This window comes from Toxoplasma gondii, chromosome XII (assembly GCF_000006565.2).
Source record: "Toxoplasma gondii ME49 chromosome XII, whole genome shotgun sequence".
In the NCBI taxonomy this organism is placed as follows: Eukaryota; Apicomplexa; class Conoidasida; order Eucoccidiorida; family Sarcocystidae; genus Toxoplasma; species Toxoplasma gondii.
The window spans coordinates 1,109,504-1,131,600 of record NC_031480.1 but is presented as its reverse complement, the minus strand read 5'-3'; the positions used below and the strand labels follow the sequence as shown (position 1 = coordinate 1,131,600).

The window sequence follows — 22,097 nt, the reverse complement described above, 5'->3', positions numbered from 1 at the left end:
CGCGTTAGTTCGTCTGGAGGCTTCACGCTCCATGTAGCCGATCAGTTTGATGTCTTTCGGTAGTCGGCGACAATTTTCTACTGCAGTTCAGGTATTAGTTTGGCCGCAGAGAGCTGGCGTGTTGCTCCGAAAATGAGAGCTCAATCTAGCCATCAGAATTTTCCGGTCAAATTGCTCTGCCCTTTGACGCTTTCACTGCCTGGGCGTTATGTGCGGTAATGCGACCGGACAATGAGCTGTACCTACACTGATTTCGGTAGAGTTAGCTATCAACAGCATAGGGAATTATTCTAGTTGTTTGATTTTTGTGTAATCGGAAGCCCATTCATGAGACAGCGCACACACTCAGTAATGGGGAACGAAGCAGTAAAACAGCTCGCTCATCATCATCGGGAACGGGGAAGTCCAGTAAGGCCACTGGCACGACTCGCACTATCATGTATGACTGCATGTGGCAACCAGGTAGATAGTAACAGTGAATGGGATACGACATTATGGGAGGGTCTGGTTGATATGCTGGAGACGTCTCCTACCGAGAGCACCGATGATTCGACGAGTTCGCGACATCCGCATATCCCGCAGGATCCGGTAAAGAGTAGCTTCTCAGCGGCACAACCAATGGTGAAGAAAGCGTCTGTCACAGACCATCGTCAGCCCTGGCAACAAATCAATCGCGAAGCTCATTCAGTTGATGGACCAGTCGCCCTCCTTCGGTGGACCCGAAGCCAAATTTCCTCGAAACGTAAGTTAGTCTCTGTAGCTCTTCGAGCGACACCGTCATGAGGAATGCTTAAGATTCTGCCGACCCTACTCCGGAGCCGTTACCGGCAACATGTAGGTCAGCAGTGGCGTCGGGTGAGCTGCTGTCCACTAACTGGATGTCGCTGCAGATAGGCGAAGGTCACCACCACACGTTGAGACCCTCACACAGTTTACGTCGTTCAGCCTGGTTTAGGTTACCGCGACACCATCAGCACTGATTGCTACTCGCCACATGAACAGAGCAACGACACCGGTCCACACGCAGTCCGTGACCGAACCCCCCGCAAGTGGCTCACAGACAAGCCCATCCCCATCAACAGCTGCTGGATAAACGCAGACAAACAAAGTGACGAAGCTGAACCTCTTACGGGTGACAGCAATGGATGGAATAATTTCGATGGTTCCTCATGTATACATACGACTGATATGTTCGGAACGGGCGTTACGGAAGCAGATACCATTGGGCTTTCGCAGGATCATCGAACTGGGCATGCATTGGATCCACACGCCGTGCCTGGGGACGCTGAAGAGACCCATGAGGCAGTGATTCATTCTACACCACCGAATACATCACTCTTCGCAGACATACCCGCTATTGTCTCTCAGCTTCCCGATAATAAACGAACCCAGCAGCTCGCAAGCCCTTCTCGGCGGAGCAGAGTCAAGCGGGTTCAAACGACGACACCCAAACGAGAAGCGGGGCCATCACACAAACAAACTCAATCGACTGTCGAAAGCATTACAAGTCCGTCTAACATCGGAGGGCAATGCAACATTAAGTGGGGAAAAAAACGCCAAACACCGCCGCCCCTGTTATCCAGCCGCCGCCCCCTTCAGCCACTGAGCAGTGGATACGGTGGACGACGACAGCTTGGCGTCGGCAATCGCTTGCAGTCAGTTCGACATCTACTGCCCCTATTAAAACAGCGCCCCTCACATGCGCATCCCACAAAATCTTCCTGCCGAGGAAGAATTGTGTCGCACAGAGAGACAACCAGTCTGGTAAGTCCTTCTCCTGTTGATAAGAGAGTTTGCGCGAAGTATTTCAATCCAGAGAGAGCCCCTCTGGAAACGTATCAAATACTACGCAAGGACGGCGCCTGCAGACATTCGTTTTCTATGTAATTACACTAAGAACGAGTAATTCTCAATTCGATGTCGCCAGCTTTTAACGTCGGACGTCTCTAAAATGCGTCACAAACTCTATCTGTGCTCCCTTTTTGTACGCCTAACACCGTGTTCTGTTGCTAACAGATGAACATCACTTCTCGATATGAGGTTGATCATGATGATGTGAAAGCTTGGATACTGGTATCTCTTCGCGACAGATACATACAGAGGTTTCTCCACTCCTTGAACGACACTACGGATATCAATGGCAAAACTTCCCATACTCCTCTGGCCATCTCTATCTTGTGATCGAGAGATCGGCATCTAAAACAGTCGCAAAAAGCAGATCGCTACAGCTAAAGAACTATGATGCTGACAAACGCACACTACCAACACACATGTGCGCAAGTAACCTGATGTCACAAGGCACACTACAATCGTTCGGCGTCGAGTCGTTAGCCCCGATGGGACATACGCTAAAGGCCGTGACAAAATATACCCTAGCAACATCCAAGTATTCGGAACAACACGGAGAATCGTTCGAATCCATCATCGGCTGAAAAACTACCTGAGATTACACTCCTCGTTTCCAGGTTCGAGCGGCAACTGTCAGCAACTTCCATTCGTCACCGCAAAACAGCGAAGGCCAGTTGAAGCTCATGTTGGAGACATGCTAGTTGCATAGTTTCACGGCAACATCCCGGGAGCATTAAATTCGCAAAATGTTACATTTTCCATTACCCAAGGAACGGGGCAAGTTAACAGCGCACAGCAGCAAGGAACTCCAACGCGGCGACTTATTCGCCCACTAGCAACTGGTGTACTCACGCTTTCCGATTTATTACAACCTGCTCGAAATATAAAGACATGTCCTGAACGTAGGAGTCCAGCGCCTCTGTCTCGCTGCCAAGAATAACAGCAGGACGTGCCCACACGCAGCATGCCGACAAATATCGGCTTCGTTATTCATCGACTCAAACAACATACAATCGTATTCTCTAATCTCTTGACTACAGCACCGTGCTTCCATTGCGCACCGTTGGAGCAATACGCACGGAACAACGACAACCGAATATCATCAGTGTTTACACATCCTCAGAGAGCAACCTGTTCGCGAGCTAGACGAAAGCAAATTATTTGTTCAAGCACCACTAAACCCACGATGCACGAGACAAAAAAAGACGACTTTTCCCACGAAACGATAAAGCGTCTGAAAAGCTGGCGGCAGCAGCGCGAACTGCTACATAGAGCATGAAGTTCCCCAAATCATCGATGAGCTTGCACATGCATATGACGCATGCAAGTGATATCTGGAGAGCCCTGAAAAAAATCAGGTTTGTCCTCAGAACAAAGTGCCCCGATAAATCCCATAACAATATCATACCTCCTTGTCCTGCTCAAAAACGCCTGGACATACGGGTTTGGCCATCTACGGAAAAGCGCGACATAAAAAAACTGATCCACGGCTCAACTCCTCACAAACTCATCCTAGACCCTAAGCACCACAAACTGAACCAAGCCCTACCGACAATTCCATTCTAGTATCAAAACAACAGAGCCTTGCTCGTATCTACCTCACAGTGGAAGGTATCAAAACAACAGAACCTTGCTCGTATCCTCCTCAAAGTGGAATCCCAGTTCTGGCTTTCACACACGCCTCTCGTTAGACCATGATATCGCACACACGGAAAAAACATTTTCGCCAACTAACCTACATATTACAGTTTTCTACACCGATGGAAACTGCAGAAGCCAACTGCCCCCCAGGCCTCTTTGAAAAAAAGTGAAAATTCCAAGTCCGGCAGCCCGGCGCTACGGATGGTTGCCTGATGCACCGATCACTCTACACGACCACTTGGTGGGCCCAATTTTTAAAAACTAGGTTAGTATCTATGAGCTAGCACAATCGCTGTCAAATTTTGGTCCCAAAATCAACTCTAATGTATCCAATCGATAAACGAGTCTAAGGCTAAACAATACACCCTCCTCACCACTCACAAGAAGAATGGTACACGCCCGTTAAGAAAACTTTTTCGGCCACCGTTTCGTTAACGCCACCTCACAGAATTATCCCCGTATCACCAGCGGAAACATGAAATCCCAGTGCCCCTACAAGACGTACTGCATCTGTAAAACTACAGAAGCCAATCTTCTACCATATACGTAAAAACTGGGGCACCACTGTCAATCATACTCTGTGTTACAAGCACAGACTCTGTGACTTAATCATGCGTTCTCCTCAATAACTATGAGGCGTGCAGTCGCCAATCTAAACGTCTCGGCAGCTGTCCGTTCATCCGTTGACTCCTCACGGTAAATCCCAAGATGCCCGGAACAGATCCGGACCACTGAACAACACAGAGCAGTGGCCACTGTCAGCTGGTACTCGACATCCGCTGTTGTCACTTTGCTCTCCTTTAACAGCGTTCCCAACCGGGGTGTCTGCAGGCTCTCTGCGACTGCAGCAAGTGCTAACACTGGCACCGCTATCGCAGCATGTTCGCCGGAAGGCCTCTATCTCCGATAGAAGCTCCGAAGTATCGTGATGTTCGTCTACAACTCGTTCTTGCGCGAGAAATCCCAAATTTGCCCCGCTGACAATCTCATCTTTTGCTCGCCTCTGCCTGCCCGATGGACATGATCCCATATCATAGGGGGTATAAATGCACCCGCTCCTCACCGCCGGTACCCCTCCGCAAACGTTTTCTTCACGCATGCGGTTCTTCTCGTCCACCTTCCAACAGACAGTCGATTCCTCCTGAGCGTTAAGTTCTCCAACAGCCTGTCGCTCAGAACCTACACTGCTCTTTGGCGCGCCAGTGACACATTGTACAACTGACGCACGGGTCACACCGATGCTCAAAGCTTGTCCTTCCTTGCACAATGAAGCACTTTCTGGCAACGCTTCGTGGCGAAGATATTGGACATCTGGGTCACCTTCCCACGATACGTCTGAGATGTCAAGAGCTTTACGGTCGCTGCAGCCTTTCTCGAAGTCGCTGTCTCTCCCAGTTTCTTCCAAGTTTTCCTGTTGGCTTTTCCCAACCCCAAAACCGCAGCTGTTGTCCTTGTCTATCCAGCCACAGACACTCTCCAGCCCCGGAGAAATATTCGGGACGTTCACGCTCTGTAGACTGTGACTATCTGGATTTTCCACAAAGCCCGTTTTCTCCCGCCGTCCATTCCCACGGAGTTCGGACTGTCTGCCGCCTTGCACTCCCCAAACATGGAATTGAGATCCACGCACGCCAGACAAAGTCAAGGCGATCGGTGTGATGAGGCCGTACCCAAGGGCCGCATCGATGTCGTGGAGTTGCCTGATGCTGTGGCTATCCGAACATGTTTCCACGCTGGGACGACTGCCCTGAATCGATCCGTGGACCGCCAGCATATCAACCGGACGCTCCCGTGTCGGCTCGTGACTATCCTCCGAGGACGCTGTGCGAAGCTTGTTGAGCGCTCCTGAGACAACACTCTCGCCAGATGCGTCGAATGTATCCCTCCGTCCCACAAGGGTCTGGCATCCAGGTCCACTGTTGATCGTCGGAGAGTACGGGCTGAGACTGAGAGAACACAACAGGCCACTCAATGCGTCAATGCTGCGCGGGGTCGTGTCGATTGTTGAGGCCCCTGACGACGCGCGCCTGCACCCTCGGTGCATCGCTAGCAAATCCGGGGGATAACCAGACGTACTAACGTCTGCGGTGTGTTCAGAGGAGCCAGTTACGCTGCCAGTGTCTTTGGTCCCAGGTTGGCCAGACGCCAGTGGAGTATTGCAGCTTGGACGGCCGCTGCCCGTCTCCAGGGAAGCGGTGTGGCAAGCGAACGGATTGTCCTGGGCTACCATCCGATTCCGCGATTCCCAACACTGCAGTTTGTCTATGAAAGAGTATTCGCCATCGATTTCACGCGAGCCGGGCAGAGTCGGGGTGGGACCACTGGTCTTTCTGAAAGAACGCGGTACCGTGCCTTCCAACGGTCGCACAGAAGCTCTGCCAGAACCCAGCTCGCGCGCATGCAGCGACACCATGGTTGATGGCGGCAGCCTCGACCCCTCTCTGTTTCCACCGGTGCCAACTGAGACACTGTCACGCCGACAAATTCCAGCCGAGCGCGGGCACTCATGTCCGCTGGCGTCACGCGAAGACAACGCATGCAGCGATGCGACAAAATCATCATGCAGCAGAGGTACGTTCCAGCTGGTCTGCAGTTCCGCGGGATCTAGATCCACAGACAACGGCGAGAATATCTCTCCGAGCTTTCTATCCCGTGCAACAATCGCCTGGTCGATAATTTGCGGGCGGTTGAGTGTGTCTTCAGACGCCGCGCCAAGCAGAGGAAGACGCTCGAATCCCCCATTTACACGTGGAACAGTCAGGTTTTCGAGGGCTAAAGCAGCAGCGCTGCCACAAGATTGTTCAAGCGGAAGGCTCTTTGCTTCACGCAAGATGTCGCCAAACGGGCCTTCTTGGCCATTCGAAGTGGAGGCCATACCCTCATTTCTCCCCGGCCTTCGCAGCGAATTCAACTGGAAAACGGCTGCAGACTGGCCACATAAAACGTCGGAGTCTTTCGCTGTCATCTTTGCAGGTGTTACACCTCCCCTGGTCGCTCGTCGCAACTGAATCTGCAGTTCCTTGTGAGGGTTGACCTCGTTGAAATGGCCTTCTCCGCGCTGTGCGTCCAAAACGGGACAGACTGACTGAGCTTTTGATGCGATCAGTTTTGAGAGGAGCAACGACGTCGAGTGCGCTTCGTGTCCACCCCCGATCTGTGCCGTAAGACGCCGCTCGCAAGGGACATACACGCCTGGTTCGCCGAGTGTCTCCAGTTGGTCAAAAGGAAAAGGCTGGGACTGCCTCCGTCGCGTCGCCTGAAAAAACGTTACTGGTGCGCTCGTTCGAGATCGCAGTCGCCGCCCTGCCGGTAAAGACGGAGAACGTGAACCAACGAGGAGTGGAGGCAAACTGTCATCACCTGGTCCACTCAGAGGTGGCACGCCTCGACCATTTCTCATTTCGTTTTTTCCGTGCTGCGAACACGAAGCGTAACCAGGACAGGATCATGACTGGCAAATTCCGCCGGAACAGAAAGTCAGCAATTCTTACTGGCGATTGAAAGCGGACCTCCGTACCCTACAACCATCCTTGCTCCAACACCATACTTGATATTATCGCTACATGGAGGTTACTACGTATCTCACGTAACATGGAAACGCGTATGAATAATCCTGTCTCGGAGTACGTGACGCCCCGTACGACAGTGCTGCCCATAATTGCATCTGAGATGCGGTTTGCTCTCGCTGTTAATACGTTTCATCCTTCCCTCGCCTGGCTTGCAACCCACAACCACGTGGTTTCTTGAAGACAAACTACACATGCCGCCTCATTTGGCTAATCCTCCGAACACCCGAGAGATGCTAAGTGAAAAAGCCGAATAGTCATCACAGCACACCGCTGGGCTGGTAAAAAGCACTTCATTAAATTGTCTTACCGCATGTCTGCAGAGACTTCCAGCATTGCATCGGCCCATCTGCCATCTCACGCACAGCGCGGTTTTGTACAGTTGGCTGACAACACCATACCAGAAACAGGTAAGTCATCACATAACTATTTGTGGAGACTGTTACGCTGCAGACCATGATGCGTCACCGGCAACTGTCGCATATACCATCATACGTGGGAAAATACCGAAAAAAAACATCAGCGTCTTTGTGCACCCCCCTTTCTCCCAACACTCTGGTGTTTTGGAAGTCCAAATGCAGTTGTGGTTATTAATTGCTCGTCTACGCTGCTCGTTAGACTCGCTTTCTTCGTGGAAACACACTTTTGCGTGCCATTCTGCCTCGCGAATCCGTGTTTCCAATGGTTAACAGCGGTATACAATCCTCTCAAAAGACACGCAGCGCCACTTGTCGCGGACGCATGAAAAGTTCCATGATGCCGCTCTATTATGGAAAAAAGAACGGCCACAGTGAGTCCACAGCATACCCCGTTGCTCGCAACTCGTGAACCCGATGAGCGTAGTGACAGCCGGGTATCGTGCATGATCCTCCTCGCTTGACATTGGGGCAAAGTGACGTTTTCCTGAGATCTGGGCACTCGCGCAGCTCCGACAAACCGTGAGCAAATTGACAGGCGAGTCCCCTGTCACAGCCGCCTTTGTGATACCATGGGCATATTTTGGTCTGAGAACAGCAGAAGCCGCAAAACTCGTACGCCACACACCCTGAACCAGCCACCCCCACTTTCCTGTATCGTTACGTAAAAGCAAACCACAGATCGATGCTTGAAATGTTTTCTCAAAGCGACGCCACACGACGGACAGTTCTTTATTGTCACTCTGGAGATCCAGGAAACACTCCAAGACTCGTCTGTTTATGAATGACACATTCTACCCGATACAGCGCCACGACTGTCGCACACTGCTTCAACAACGACAGCTGTATCAAGGAATCATATCTGTTTCACCCTTCCTTCTTTTTAGCTGCCAGCCTATATTCGGTCCAGCTTTGCTGCTCTCCACTTTACGGCCTCCGTCTTTCAAAATGTCAAGCGTTACTAACCCGTACTATACAGACCCCAGAAAACGGTAGTTTCTGTAAGCATAGGGATCTCATTGACAATGGGCAATGGGGAGTCTAGATTCATTGTTATCTGATTGTTACTGTATGTCCTAAAGGCTATTCACACTGTGCGTCCATCCGCGAAGCACCTGACACACTCAATCCGCAAGCACGCAACTAGCTCCTTTACTGATCCTCTTCCTTACCTTGAAAAACTGAAGCTTCCGGGGTGTTTGTGCACACTGGAATCGAGCTGCGTCAGAGTCGACGGAGCCACGGTTCGTCCCCGAATGGAGTGGACCCCGCGTGCCTTTGCCCCCGTCCCTTCCATTAGAATGAACTCCGTCTTTGACCAAGTTGGGCGTGAACGAAGGTGTTTGTCCAACAATATTCCCTGACTGATTTGCCAATGTCTCCATTCCTTTACCGCTCATGAGGCGACTACGCCCCGCTACTGATGAAGGCGGCATCGCAGTTCACCGCTAGCATGTGGAAACGGAGAAACTTGCTGAGAAATGCAATACCGTTCGCACGAAATCTGCAATGCCTCGACGTGGTACGGTTTACGAGGAACTACTACACGCAGACATAACAAAGAAAGCGGAGGTCCCCTGTCTTTGCCCACGGAAACGCTAGAGCAGTCAGGGAGACACTTCGGGCAGCCTCCCGTTAAAAATGCACGTGTCGGTTGAGGGACGCACGCTCTCAAAGATTCTCACGTCAGGTGCATAGTTTGCGATGCAGGTGCGTTCTGCTGCTGTGCACGATGAACCCACTCTGTCGTGGCACCGACCTCGAAGCCGATGACTTCCGGGACCACTGAGATCCTACGGTTATCAGGGCATGATATCCCGCGACGTCGTCTGCAGCTGCAACGAACTTCAGTCTACTCGAAAAACAAAGTCTATGGTCATTACTACAAACCGAGGAATGGCAGCTCGGGACTGTTGCGACCCCGCTCACAACAAACATCTTCTTAGCTTCGGCACCTGTGTTCCTCCACGCTTGGTCCTGGAGAGGGGGGCGGCTTTCGCGAACACGGGCTCTGGAACCTCAACGCTCCGTGTTACTGTCTCAAAAATAAAATACATCGGTGCCTGAACCGGACTCCTTTGCTCCAATTTCACAGCGGCAGACACTGTCGACAGAGGATCGTGAGACGGTTCCCTTTGAGCTACCTATACGTGTTTACACTTCGTTCAGCGTGTGCCGCTCACTAACGCGTTTGCAATTTGCAGATGCCCTTTCGAGGTAGAGACAAAAACGAGGGACGTCACTTGGGTACACGTACCCAACGATGCCCAGTAAATCCCGGTGCCGTGAGGCGGAGCACACTGCCGTCCGATAAAGCGCTGCGACGGCGAGGTCGCCGGAAAGCAAATTGGTACGGGTTATGCACGCGAATGACGGAAAGGCGTAAGCAGCAAAACAGACCCCTCTGGACACAGACCTCGCGGAAACTGAGGAAAAATCGGCACTCGACGTCAAAAACCGCTTTCTGCCACTTAGGGCACGGTACAGACGCCGCGGTGGTGCTTCCTTCCACACTGCTAGTCGGGGGAACCTGCGTGGATATGACGCTTCTAGAATAGACAAACCCACCACAGGTGTATGAAAAAAAAGTTGAGGTGTGACAGCAAGACTCAAGAGACGCCCGTTACGAAGATTGACGGCGCGCGCCGCCCCTCCCTCAAGAAAACGGAGTTTGGTGGCTGTCGCTCAGTGGTGAAGCGTCGGGGGGTCGCGGCTAAAACCTAGCAACTCGGGCTCACAGAACAGCTATTAGAGCTGCTGAAAACGCGGAAAACTCGAACCGTACCCATGCACAATAAATTCCTTCTCTGATTCGGTGAAAGCAGTCAACGTTCTGAACACGGTTCCTTCCATGCCAGCCCCGGCAGCTGCCGACCACACAGCCCAGTCTCATGTTGACGCGGCAATGCCGCGCCGTCGCATGGCGGCTCCGAAGAGCAACCACCTCATCTTGAACACTTGCAGTTGGCAGGCAAGTCCGCAGAACGGTCAGAGCCCAGAACCTAAACTCATGGCCTACCTTGCAGACAGTGAGGGCGGCCTGTATGACTGGCGGGGGTTCCTCTAATTTCCATTGCAGCAGCCGGGCAGTCAGGGGGTTTCCTGGAGCCTGTTCAGTGGAAGTGACACCGTTTCTATCCTAAAATCTTCTTGAGCTATAGTTTGAGGGCGTTAAGGCACACAAGATGCCCGCGCCCACATAATAGGCGTCCGTTGAAGAGACGAGGTGGAAAAAGGTTTCTTTACCACAGCGGGGTGGCGACTTTCAACTCGCGGCTGTTACTTGGGGGGCGTGAGCACTTACACGTCATGTCTAGGTTTCGCCCTCCAGAGCGTCTGTGGGGTGCCCTGTGACACGGAAAATCTAGAAGAAATACACGTGGACACGCACAAAAGACTTCTGGGAAAGAGCCAGCTTGTCTGTCTAGATTATCAGCTTTATCATTTTGCATAGAACAACTCAACCAAGGTGTGGAGGACAGGAAGGTGGACCCCTGGCTACGTGTGCGGAATTCTGTCTCGCGAAAGGTCGTTCAAGAGGGGGCACGGCGGAGCACTGATGACAAGCAGGCATAGAGACTGAACAGAAGTACTTGAGCCAAGGAACTTGGCCGGCGTTTACAGCTGAACACAGTCCGGCAGCATTCCAAGATAACCTGGCGGATATCAGATGCTGTTAAATGAGGTTGGTGGCACCCTCGTATGCTACTGCCAGCTCGAGTTCTGCGCAGGCAGCCTCAAACGGCAGAGTCATGGACTTGATGAAGACTGAGAGTGTGATTCTTTTCATTCGCTATTTGAGTTGGAAGGCTCCATAGGCGTAGGTTACGAGCGGATTCTTAGGACTGAGACGGATCTCGCAATTTGACCAACCCTTTTCTCTCCTTCGCATTTACTGTACCCGCCAGGAGAGACTCAGACGTGAGCGTCTCATGGAGCGCCTCTTCGTTAACGTAGTTCGTGACTAAGCGTAGAAATAGTTGTCTCACACAAGGGGATCAGCGTATCTGATGAGGCCCCGCTAAGGGTGGGTGGCGTATCTGCACATCGTTCTTGTAAAGCCCGTTTACCATACGTTCCCTCACGCGTCAGCACGGTTTTCTCTGGCGGCAGACCCTGTACAATCGTGAAAGTTTTCCCTCGAAAGCTATTTACAGGAAATTACGTCGATCAGCCAAACAGTCCCCATGCTATGTATATTTATGCATATAGATATACATAGATGTGTACATTCACGTGCAATCATCTTTACACAGAAAACCGGCAATGTGTATCGGCCGGGTTTTATCATCATCCTGTCTTTTGGGCGGACCGCGGAAGGCTAAAAAGGGCTCAGGCAAATCAGTTACACGATCAGGTCTCCGCGTGTGCCCTGTTGAAGGGCGCACATTTGAAGTTCATCTCGTTTCAAATGGACATCCTAGTCAAAGGATCAATTGTTGATGTATCCACCGAAGGACCGCTGCATCGTACCCAACGTGTTTGACAGAGTTGTGGGACATCGATGGGAAGCACTTGATTAGAATTCGTCTGCCACGACTTGAGAGTGTTCTATGATCATTAACACATTCATGCATTTACATGTGTTACACTCTCAAGAAACGAAAGGATGAAGTCCCAGCTCGGCTACGGCCTCTGTGAGGGTGACAGGCTACATGTTTTCCGAGCTTGAAAACGACTAAAATGAAGACGAAGGAGGGGATAACTGCATCAAAAATGAGTCAATTGTCTGTGCCGGTTTTTCCTTACAGAAGCACACCGTTACAGAATTTTCGCTGGTACGTTTGTGTTCGTGATTGATGCACGATGAAAACGACCTGTTTTTTGAGTCTGATGCCCACGTGTTCAGTGGCAGACAACACGACCGAAGTTGATTTGGCAATCTAGGCTTTCATTCGACTGCCAGGCAGCTGTCCTGTAAAGTGGCACATCACCATGTTACCGCCAGCACTCAGTATTTGTAATTGGAAACGAAGACAACAGACCTGACAGAGAGTACCTCTGAACGGCAACTGACTTACTACGTCTTTTCTATGTGAATTGAAGATTGCGAAAATGTGTATATCGTGCAAGCGCTGAAGGAGGAGTCTTTTCACCTTGAGTTCTGTGCGTTGACGTTCTCTACAGGCAGCGGCAGACAACTTCTGGTAGCTATGTCGGTGAGTACGGGGACGCCCGCCCTTGCCGAAAAGCCGCTTCGAGACAGCCGCGCGTAGTTGCGGCAAGCATCGAAGGGCCAGCAAAGACTGGATTCCAGTTAGGACATGGCCTCTGCCTTCTGTCTCGAGTCTTCTCAGCGTCACAAAAAAAGTGGAACCAGATAAATAGAAATGCACAAATTTTTTTGATACTGAGCGTTTCGGGAGGAAAACCAACAAAGCATAAAGTGCACTCTTCTGAGCCCGGCAGCACTGGCTGTGCAGCTTTTCTCCATTGCACTGCGGAACACAATTAGCTGGAGCGGTGTGTCTGATATTTTTTGTCTCTAGCCATTTCGTGCTCCTTGTTTTGACTCGGCTTGGAGCGCAGGTGGCTGTTTGTCATCATGAAATGGACATGAGAGTCCGAGTTTCACATACCTTGGTGTCGCCGAGTCCCGGCTTCCGGCGGAGACACGCAACTTCGATGTCAAAGGAGGTACATTGAAGCGAAGCAGCATACCAACGTCTTCGCTGACAACTCACAATGAGGTTCTTAGCGATTGTGTATGTAGCAGTACTTTTTGTCATCGCCTCCTCTAGCGTTGGCAGCGCTTTGAACGGGGGGGCGTCGCACGAATCGCTTGCGTATCGACGCGCTGATGAATCTGCTGCGAACAGTTTAGGCGAGCATTTCCACGCAGCGCGGTCCTCTTGCCAGTATCAACAGAATGCAACAGCCTTTCCGAGTGGAGCAACCTCGATCGCGCGAACGTCCGAAAGAGAAAGTGCAGGCGAGCAGGAGGAAGCGCCAGGTAACCCTCAGCGCCATCGAAAGAGTGGGATGCCGACCGGTTCACAGGTTCCGCTCTTGAGGAAATATCAGCATAGAACGGCATGAAAGCGACAACAGGAGATCCGAACGGTGGTCGCAGCAACTCTGGAAGGCGCACAGCACCGGAGCGACAAGCTTTTCCCAAGAATCCGCATTTCCCGCCGTTTTTTCGTCCATCACTTGCGTTATTCTTCTAATTTTGATTCCCGCTCTTTTCGGAGCGATGTACCTTGCTCCATTGTGGATGTGTGTCCTCAATGCTTTCGTTCTCCCTTCAGGAGAGAAGGAAACTTCATGCTGATGGGATGGTACTTCTTCTCAAGAACCTCTTGAAGGAAATCGTAGTCAAGAGTCAACTTTCTGTGGCAGCACTCACAGTTCCGTCCCTACTCACAACGTGTCTGAATGCAGCGGTGTTTTCTGGCGTGGGAAAACCACGTGCTTCTGTAATCCGCTCTATATAAACAGCCGAATTTACAGCATAGAATTTTGGTAGCGCAACTCTGGGTAGCAGTAAAGAGAGGAGGTCCTGCAGAGTTTTTGTTTTTGCGGCCAGGCGGGAATTTGTTACATGCATTCCCACATATTCTGTTGCTGGGCTTCAATACCAAGGAGGAGAGCCCCTTTTGTGGCCGCACATGGGTCTACAAGGCTTCGCCCGTTTGGGCAGCTGTTTTTTGTTGCAAAAAACGTTCTTTCTGGAGTTTCTGTCTGTTTCGCGCAGCTCATTTTGACCTCGTCGTCATTGGAGGCGGCAGCGGAGGCGTGGCTTGCGCCCGCCGTGCTGCTAGCTATGGCGCATCTGTGGCGATTGTGGAGAAGGCTAACATTGGAGGGACCTGCGTGAACTTGGGATGCATGCCCAAAAAGGTTGGTCTCACATACATACAAGTGCCGCTACAGGAGAGGACGTTAGCAGCAGCTCGCAGACTGCCAGGCTTCGCAACGAGTCTATACGCAGTAGAACACATCCACGGGTCTCCCCCGCGTCGCCTGGTCTGTCTGCTGACCTGCACTTGCGGCTATTTCCTTCCTCTTCTATGCTCTCCCGTATCTGCATTACTGATGAATTGATATGTTCTTCAAAGACGCATAGGCCACTTCAGTAGGCGATGTGTGTTGACGGGTTCTGTGATGCTTCGTCATAATAACTTTGAGTTGCGCTGCGATGCTTGGGGAAAGCAAATGCTGGTATGGGTCGGAATACTAACAGGATGACTCTTCCAGAATATTAGTAACCAGGAGGCACAAAGAACCGCTTTTGGTGAGTGTCCTTCAATCTGCACCTCACCAGGTCAAGGTAGAATCACTCTGGAGTAGCCGTCCTATCACCATCACGTGTGCTCCAGAAGGTTTTCAACTCAATAGAAATGCGGGTTGTAGCTGGGTGACACTACTGTAGACTACGTCTGAACTGTTTTAATGGGACTGGCGCATTGTCCGGTGCCGTTGCTCCGTTTAAAACTCTGCCTGCCAGCGTGCAAAGACCTAGTGCATTCCTTTTCCAATGCAGGTAATGTGGCTGGCCTCTCACCTTGGCGCTTCTTTCGACGCAATGCCATACTATGGCTTTGCAGTTCCGAACGACGAAGAGAATACACGAAACAGTGCATCCAAAGCCGAGTCGAAGAAGTTCTCCGCAGGGGGGCGCCTTGCATTCTCGTGGGAGAGACTTCGGGAGAGTCGAGATGCCTACGTGTCGCGACTGCGGGACACATTTGCGAGATTGCTGAAAGAGGCGAACGTCACAGTTTATCGCGGTGTTGGCAGACTAGATGCTTCCTTCGATCGAACAGGGAAATCCGGGAATAGCAGTGCCCAAAGGTGCCGCCCTCGTCACGCAGTTCTGATCCAAACCCTCGAGGGAAAGGTTCAGCGGGTCACAGCCAACCACGTTCTTATTGCAACAGGTGATGAAAAACAGAGATGTATATTTCACCTATCCGAACCAGCTACTTGAGTTTTTCGTGTCTTTTTGAAACACATGAACCAGAGAGCAACTACATAGTATCTTCGCCACCGCATAAAGTATGTAGAGCCTGCGAATTCGTGTTCAGGCCTGCTGATCTGATTCCGCCGCGGCGTGCCTGAGACCAGGTCCCCGGGGGTACCAGTGTGGTCGACCATGGCCTTGTTTTCACGCGTGTATTCAAAAGAAGATAAGTGAATGTGAAGCCTTTTCAAAAGAACAGCTTCGTGTTGTTTTTCTTCTCGTGCAGTACAAGTCTTCTCATGATCTCAGACGGGCATCTGATAGCAGTGTCCTGGACGGTTGAATCATATGGGACTGCACAGTCTCGAACGCGCGGTGCAGTTAGATGAATCTCGTTTCTTGGACACGGACAAGCATTTTCCCTTTCGAGAACCTTTGAAATTGGGAGGAACTCTGGCTTTTAACGCTTGTGGCCCTTATAAGGTGCTACTGTGTAAATGACTGGTGAGCAGGTACCCGACGTCAAGTCCTCGATATTCCTGGAGCAGAGTTCGCAATCAGTAGCGACGGATTTTTCCAAATCCAACACCTCCCGCGACGTGTGGCCCTGATTGGTGCCGGCTACGTCAGCGCGGAACTGGGTGGAATCCTTCGGCATCTGGGCGTCGACGTCTCCATTTTTATGCGCAATCAAAGACAACTGAAGCGCTTCGACAAGGAAGCAGTGGAGAGCCTCGAGGCTACACAAAGGGCTTCCGGAATACAAGTGAGCTTGCGACGAAAATACCTCGTAGATTGCCCGGCCAGCAACTAAAATCAGCGGAATACTTAAGAGACAGATGACGTGGTGGATTTCAATGACCTATGGCGTTTTAATGTTATTTCGTATCAGTTAACTCACAGCCGTTATCGTGCACACAGCCACGTTCGTCAATGCTTTCATTTCCAACTGTTTTGCAAAGCTCAATAGACAAACGCGTGGGAAAGCCCCATTGTGAGAGGGCCTTCTGGACGACGGCGGGAACAAGGTTAACGTGTTCTGTGGATGTCAAACGATAAAAAAAAAAGTCACGCCGTCTGCGCAGAAAGTGACTTGCAGAGGCTACGGGGATGAGAATTCCAAGATTCTCGCTTTTGAACTGCTTTCGACTAAAGCACAACACCACACTGGCTTTCCCCTGTGAATTTATTTTTTCACCGCTGAGGAGCGCGGTAGCCACGCTCCTACACTTGGCCCTGAGCAACCGAGCTGGCGCATGAATCCTTCATCTGGATTGAATGGCATGTGATACTGTCCCGTCACCGAACTTTGTATCGCCTGCTTCTTGGCAGCTGTACAAGGGGGTCAACGCGGTGGAGATTTCGATCTCTAAAGCAGATGGAACGAAACTTTCGGCTTCTTATACATTTCACGACCAGACGGAGACGAGCTACCATCTCGAAGATTCACTTCTAACTGTCCATCTTGACAATGGCGATGCCCACCATGGATTCGACCATGTTATCATGGCTGTCAACCCGGCGCCCGCTATCGAGGATCTTGGACTTGAGGAAGCGGGCGTCGATATTGACGTAAACAATGGTGGTTTCATCAAAGTAGACGCTTTCCAGAATACGAGCATACCCGGCATCTACGCTGTTGGCGATGTCGTAGGGAAGGTATGTCCGTACCCTGCATGAGCTGTGTAGTGTAAATTGTTGCCAGCAGTTGCGGTGAAAATACGAGAAGGTTGCTCACGGGGGCGCTACGTTCTTCAGGAAGGCAGCTTGAGGCTGTGCTACAATCCCCGTGCAGACGAGGGAAACACATATACTGTAAGGACCAGCGCGCTGTGTTTTCGTGTGGGTCTGGACTGGTTACGAACGCTACCGTCTCTCGTAAGTGGCGCATAGAGCATGGATTCTATACATCACTTAAAATAGCACTGCCAACATGTTTGAACGAGGTCCGGGCGATCCTCAATTAGGCTGAACGATTGTTATTGTTCATCGTGATGCGCGTGACTTCGACAACGATGACAGCATTACGGTGACACCCAGCTGGTGAAAGGATGCATTTGTTTCGCATGGGCATCATCTGCTGCGTGCACACAGGCCATGTTGGCACCAGTAGCTGTGGCAGCAGGCCGTCTTCTTGCAGATCGTCTTTTCGGTGGAAGAAGCGAAGCTCGCCTAGATCTCTCCGTCGTCCCTACTGTCGTTTTTTCTCATCCAGCCCTTGGCGCTGTTGGGATGACAGAGGAAGACGCTAAATCACTCTACGGAGAGGAAAACATTAATGTAAGGGGCAGCGGTATGGTTGTTCAGATGGTAGGGGGTTTATGGATGTAGACGTGAAGTGAGGTCCGATTTAGCAGTGCCGTCACACAGAACATTCTTATGGTGTAGCGTAAACAGTACAACTGTAGTGTCTCCGAATTATCTTTTTACAAACGATTTCAACTACCAGGTTCCGGGGTGCGCGTGTTGTTGTATTGCTGTATTTCCAGTGGAAGTCATCAAAAATTTACTGAGAGCAATCAGTTTGTCTGAGAGCCGCATGCAGCCTCTATGGTGGCATCGCTGAAGCTAGGTCCCATCTCTACCCTCAGTATCCTTTTCGATGAAGTCAAATGCTATCTGACAGGAGGCTTTCCGTTCTCCACCATACCTGGATGGTGTTAAGCGGGAATGTACTTTGGTTCTTCTACAGGTCTACACATCGACATTCATAGACTCATTCTACGCTGCATGGAGTATGCCCCCCTCAGCGAAGCCGAAATCCTTCGTCAAGATGGTGTGTCTGAAAACGGCAAACGACAAAGTTCTCGGATTGCATCTTGTTGGTCGCAATGTGGACGAGATGCTCCAGGGATTCGCAGTTGCGATCAAACTGGTAAGGAGTACGGCGGTAGATTTTTCTTGTGATCACAATGAGCTATTTGGACCAAGCAGAACGACCATTTACATAATTATTTCTGCGAGATCGCGAATGTTCACTGCAGGTACCCGCACCACGTGGACTAGAGGTTAATGCAGTGAATCAAGTCAACTACACAAAAATCTGGCATGCTCGGATACTTAGACGCAGCAACACGTTAGGGCTTGCTTGTGGCCGGATATACATGGGAAACACGTATTGGCAAGATACGCGCAAAAAACCATCCATCATTGAAAACAGTGGTAGGTGAGAGCGCACAACGTGCGGGATTAAACACTTTGTGTTTTCGGCTTCTTATCAGGGCGCAACGAAGGCAGATTTCAACAGCACCTTAGCTATCCATCCAACAGCAGCGGAAGAAGTTGTCACGTTGCCTCACCCGAAGCCGGTAACTAGAAGAGCAACGACGATGGAGGAGAAGAACTTGGACAAAGAATCTCCATTACAGCGGCCGGTCTAAGCGCCTAGAACGTTGCAATAAACCTTGGATGAAAAGCATAGTTCTTCTGTCCTTCTATGCACAGAGGTGCCTGGGATCACTGTTTCTAGTGGAGGAGAATCGAGACGCAGGAAAGAAGATCCGGGGCGGACTCAGGGAAGCATAATGCTGTAGCTTATTTTTCGACTTGAGGCTGGAGACGACTGTGATTACCCGTGTTGGGAGGATCTGTTCATGCTTTTTGTGTCTCTTGTCCCGGCAAAATGGTGGCCGAGAGTTATTTCACCTTCTCCTGATTGACCAGGCATCGCGTTTCCTGTCTTTCCATTTCGTTAGTCTGTTGTTTACCACTGTAACGTATGTTCGCCTTCGTAAAGGCGAAGGATAATTCGCCGTCCAACGCTACCGCTACAGGGTTACATGGCCGGCAGATGATGGCGGTGGGCAGTGTGTTTTCTTCCACGCACAAACCAATCAATGAAAGCAATTGCTCTGGTAGCTTTGCGGTCCCGACGGTGCGTCCGTAGAAGAACGAACAAAAGCAGACAACCGTATCGCAAGAAGCTTATCACATGCCCGAAAAAGGTGAAGAGCTCTCTGCCTCGTCATGAATTGTATATATCAAGGTCGGTACAACAGCTCACCCGGATACACGCGGCTCGGAGAGTTCCACAGAAACGACTTCGGAATCTCGAAGCCTTTTGTTCCCCCTCTTCAGTCTGGAACAGTTGCCGTTCAAAGTGACGAGAGCCCATGGGGCTTTGTTTACGCCGTGGTCCTGGGTGACCTACTATCGCACTGGGGGCTGCTTGTCATGTTTGTAGGAGGTAGCTTTCGCGCACTGAGATGGATGCTGCTACCGACGACCTGAATGTTTGGCATTTCGTATACAATTTCACACGTCACTCTTGAACGATAGGCTATACTTAGAGAGTCGTTTACACTACAGTATCGTCATACGGGGCACCAATGACGAACTGAAGACGCCGCGGTTAACCAGCGTCGACTCCCGAAAAGCCATCATGCTTCTTTTTCCGTCCCTATATGGTTCACAAAACTCATATAAGCTCTGTAAGTATGCTGCTGAACCATTTCTTCGCCTCACTCTTAAATCTAAAAGAGTTAATAATTTCGGTAAAGAGGTCTACGTTAAACAGCCGCGGTATGCTTGGGCACTGGTAACGGTGGTTTCAGTAAAATAAGCCGTCGAAGACTGACCAGAAATCACGATGCTTCCTTTTGCATTCTTACAACACTATTTGGAATCAGAGCTGAACTGATGGTCGTTTGGTGTCGCCACGTTAGATTTGTGGATATATCCGATACCGCCGTGCTTCGGATGCGTCGGCATCAAAGAACTGAAGTTGTGCGCGGCATTTTGTTGGTCCACAAAACAATATCTGAAAGTGGAAACGTGTCGAAGTCCCGGACTGTTTTCTCCACGTAGGAGTTCTGACACACATGCAACAACGAAAAACGCATTTCTTGGTATAGCAAATTGCAGGTAACTGACACAGTAGCGTGCAACCTAAAGCTTGTTGAAAGAGACAATTTCGGCAGATTGAACAAGACCTCCAAAATCCTCCTCGTCATCGTCCTCATCGTCAGCTTCTTCCTTCTGACGCCGCTTCTGTTTCTCTTCCTCTGTCATGCCGATCTCCTCAATTTCGTCAACCAATGCGTTTGTGTTAACAACATCGTCCAGAATGACGCACTGAACCTACGAACCGGGAAAAAACATCGCACAGACGCAACACAGTGATATCGGTGACTGTGAACACAAAGTGCCATCCTGATGCCCCCTCCCCCCCCACCGTAAAGCCTCAACTCAAACACTCTTGGATGACGAGCAGACCTGTCGGCAACCATATATACCAGCTGCAAATGGCCAACGCTTTACTAAATTTGAACTTCTAGCCCGCGTTACCACAGGGTTCCAGCTGTATACCCACTACTCACAACACAATCGCCTAACATACTAACTGACAACGAATCTTCGTCTGTGCATGCACTGCGCTGGTTAAGTGACGGCAGAAGTATCACGTAGACCTAGATACTTCGGGTACGCGCAACACGGGCATTTCGGCAGCCGCATACACGCCCGTTTCGTCCCGCGTAGCTAAGCGGTGAAGAATATCCCCGCGTTCTGACATCGGCACTCAAAAATACTGGTTTTCACGAGAGTTCCTACCTGGAGCTTGAAGAGGCCAAAGGCAACCGGAACTTTCTTCATACCCTCACCCCATGTAACACCCTCCATTTGAATCGACTTGACCTTCTTGCAGACATCATCCAGATCGGTATCTGCATCTGCGGGTTTGACTTCAATCACCAACATAGACTTGTTGATCACAACTTTCTTCTTCTTTTCCGCCTCCTTCTTCTTTGACTCTGCAAGCTTCTTCACTGCTTCCTTGTCCTCCGCGCTCTCCTCACCTGAAAAAAAACAAAAGAACGAGGGACGATGAGCTCTTCATCCACTATGGCATTTGCGTCGCCCATCATGAAAAATCCTCTTTCACGTAGCTCTGAAACAAAAATCTAACACAGCATACGTCTCCTCCTACTCCTGATAACCGCACATAGTTGTTGATGTTTTTGTCGATCAAACTCGCGTCGCGGATCTGGGGTGACATAGGCAGACTGGAAAACCCTGATTTTCTGTTCTCCACAAACAGGGTAGGAGGTGAATACAATGGATTTCGCTTCTAAACCAACAATCAAAGTCACCACTAGAGAACGACATCCACGCGGCAGAGTTCGCGAAACTGAGCACATGTGGATTGCGTAGGCCCATCCGAGCACGGTACACCGCGCTGCATGCGTAGATTTGCTTGATATTCAGAGATCAGAGCACGAAGAAAAGCCTGTGTATGCTGAGCGTTATACTGTGGCTGCAAGTGCCTGATAACGGGAGGCAAACGCGGTGATCGCCTCGCCAGTCTATCCAGCAGGCACCCCCCCCCCTTTCCCGCCGGAGAGACACATGCATCGCTTCACTCCTCTGAGTGCCTATATTATTATCAGTGCCAACGCACCAAACAAATCAAAATCATCGTCGTCCACCGCAGCTTTCTTGGGCGCCGCAGCGGCGTCTCCCCACGTGAGCGTGTAGTAGGTACACGGGGTGGCGAGTTCGTCAGAGGTCGCGAAGGCAGTCACCATTGTGGACAAGAAGAGACAAGGACAGAGTGCAGAAATATGTCTGTTTGTGCGGATATGCACGGCTGCGGAAGTGGAGAAGAAAGTTGTGGTGCAAACACCTTCGATTCTGGGCTCACGAACTTGTCACATGCTTTGTCTCGTTACGGTTCCGTACGGCGAATGGACCGACTGCATGCACGCAAGTTCTTCTCGGACG

At 50.7% G+C, this 22,097-nt stretch overlaps 5 protein-coding genes across 5 annotated transcripts; 3 read left to right on the top strand and 2 right to left on the bottom strand.

Moving 5' to 3' along the window:
- Nucleotides 1-167: 167 nt before the first annotated feature.
- On the bottom strand, nt 168-10,293 carry TGME49_219120 (zinc finger (CCCH type) motif-containing protein). Its single transcript, XM_018779829.1, has 4 exons — nt 8,644-10,293; nt 7,863-8,059; nt 7,366-7,441; nt 168-6,904 (listed from the first exon to the last, which is right to left on the bottom strand). The coding sequence occupies exons 1-4, from the start codon at nt 8,905-8,907 to the stop codon at nt 4,181-4,183; spliced, it is 3,261 nt and encodes a 1,086-aa protein (XP_018634816.1). The 5' UTR covers nt 8,908-10,293; the 3' UTR covers nt 168-4,180.
- TGME49_219110 (hypothetical protein) lies at nt 291-2,162 on the top strand. Its single transcript, XM_018779828.1, has 7 exons — nt 291-408; nt 467-588; nt 644-742; nt 796-834; nt 891-900; nt 956-1,764; nt 1,817-2,162. The coding sequence occupies exons 2-7, from the start codon at nt 514-516 to the stop codon at nt 1,904-1,906; spliced, it is 1,122 nt and encodes a 373-aa protein (XP_018634817.1). The 5' UTR covers nt 291-408; nt 467-513; the 3' UTR covers nt 1,907-2,162.
- An 848-nt stretch (nt 10,294-11,141) lies between the features above and the next one.
- On the top strand, nt 11,142-13,117 carry TGME49_219125 (hypothetical protein; the record flags this gene model as incomplete). Its single annotated transcript, XM_018779830.1, has 5 exons — nt 11,142-11,171; nt 11,296-11,392; nt 12,223-12,249; nt 12,599-12,630; nt 13,001-13,117. 5 exons carry the CDS (start codon nt 11,142-11,144, stop codon nt 13,115-13,117), a joined length of 303 nt encoding a protein of 100 aa, XP_018634815.1.
- Nucleotides 13,118-13,156: 39 nt separating this feature from the next.
- TGME49_219130 (NADPH-glutathione reductase) lies at nt 13,157-18,757 on the top strand (the record flags this gene model as incomplete). The annotated part of the gene is made up of 8 exons (XM_018779831.1): nt 13,157-13,424; nt 14,169-14,314; nt 14,958-15,354; nt 15,890-16,143; nt 16,710-17,036; nt 17,472-17,657; nt 18,070-18,252; nt 18,599-18,757. The coding sequence occupies 8 exons, from the start codon at nt 13,157-13,159 to the stop codon at nt 18,755-18,757; spliced, it is 1,920 nt and encodes a 639-aa protein (XP_018634814.1).
- Nucleotides 18,758-19,849: 1,092 nt separating this feature from the next.
- On the bottom strand, nt 19,850-22,035 carry TGME49_219140 (EF-1 guanine nucleotide exchange domain-containing protein). Its single transcript, XM_002370637.2, has 3 exons — nt 21,775-22,035; nt 20,928-21,172; nt 19,850-20,456 (listed from the first exon to the last, which is right to left on the bottom strand). Exons 1-3 carry the CDS (start codon nt 21,899-21,901, stop codon nt 20,265-20,267), a joined length of 564 nt encoding a protein of 187 aa, XP_002370678.1. The 5' UTR covers nt 21,902-22,035; the 3' UTR covers nt 19,850-20,264.
- Nucleotides 22,036-22,097: the final 62 nt, after the last annotated feature.

What these genes read in the sequence shown, in the direction of transcription:
- TGME49_219110 (XM_018779828.1), top strand. Translation starts at nt 514, where the DNA reads ATGCTGGAGACGTCTCCTACCGAGAGCACCGATGATTCGACGAGTTCG. An exon ending in CGCATATCCCGCAGGATCCG is followed by an intron (nt 589 to 643) that starts GTAAAGAGTAGC and finishes CGTCTGTCACAG; the next exon opens with ACCATCGTCAGCCCTGGCAA. An exon ending in ACAGAGAGACAACCAGTCTG is followed by an intron (nt 1,765 to 1,816) that starts GTAAGTCCTTCT and finishes ATTTCAATCCAG; the next exon opens with AGAGAGCCCCTCTGGAAACG.
- TGME49_219140 (XM_002370637.2), bottom strand. Translation starts at nt 21,901, where the DNA reads ATGGTGACTGCCTTCGCGACCTCTGACGAACTCGCCACCCCGTGTACC. An exon ending in CGATGATTTTGATTTGTTTG is followed by an intron (nt 21,173 to 21,774) that starts GTGCGTTGGCAC and finishes GTTTTTTTTCAG; the next exon opens with GTGAGGAGAGCGCGGAGGAC. An exon ending in TTGGCCTCTTCAAGCTCCAG is followed by an intron (nt 20,457 to 20,927) that starts GTAGGAACTCTC and finishes CCCGGTTCGTAG; the next exon opens with GTTCAGTGCGTCATTCTGGA.
- TGME49_219120 (XM_018779829.1), bottom strand. Translation starts at nt 8,907, where the DNA reads ATGCCGCCTTCATCAGTAGCGGGGCGTAGTCGCCTCATGAGCGGTAAA. An exon ending in GGAAGCTTCAGTTTTTCAAG is followed by an intron (nt 8,060 to 8,643) that starts GTAAGGAAGAGG and finishes TGCTGTTCTCAG; the next exon opens with ACCAAAATATGCCCATGGTA. An exon ending in GAAGTCTCTGCAGACATGCG is followed by an intron (nt 6,905 to 7,365) that starts GTAAGACAATTT and finishes TCGTGTTCGCAG; the next exon opens with CACGGAAAAAACGAAATGAG.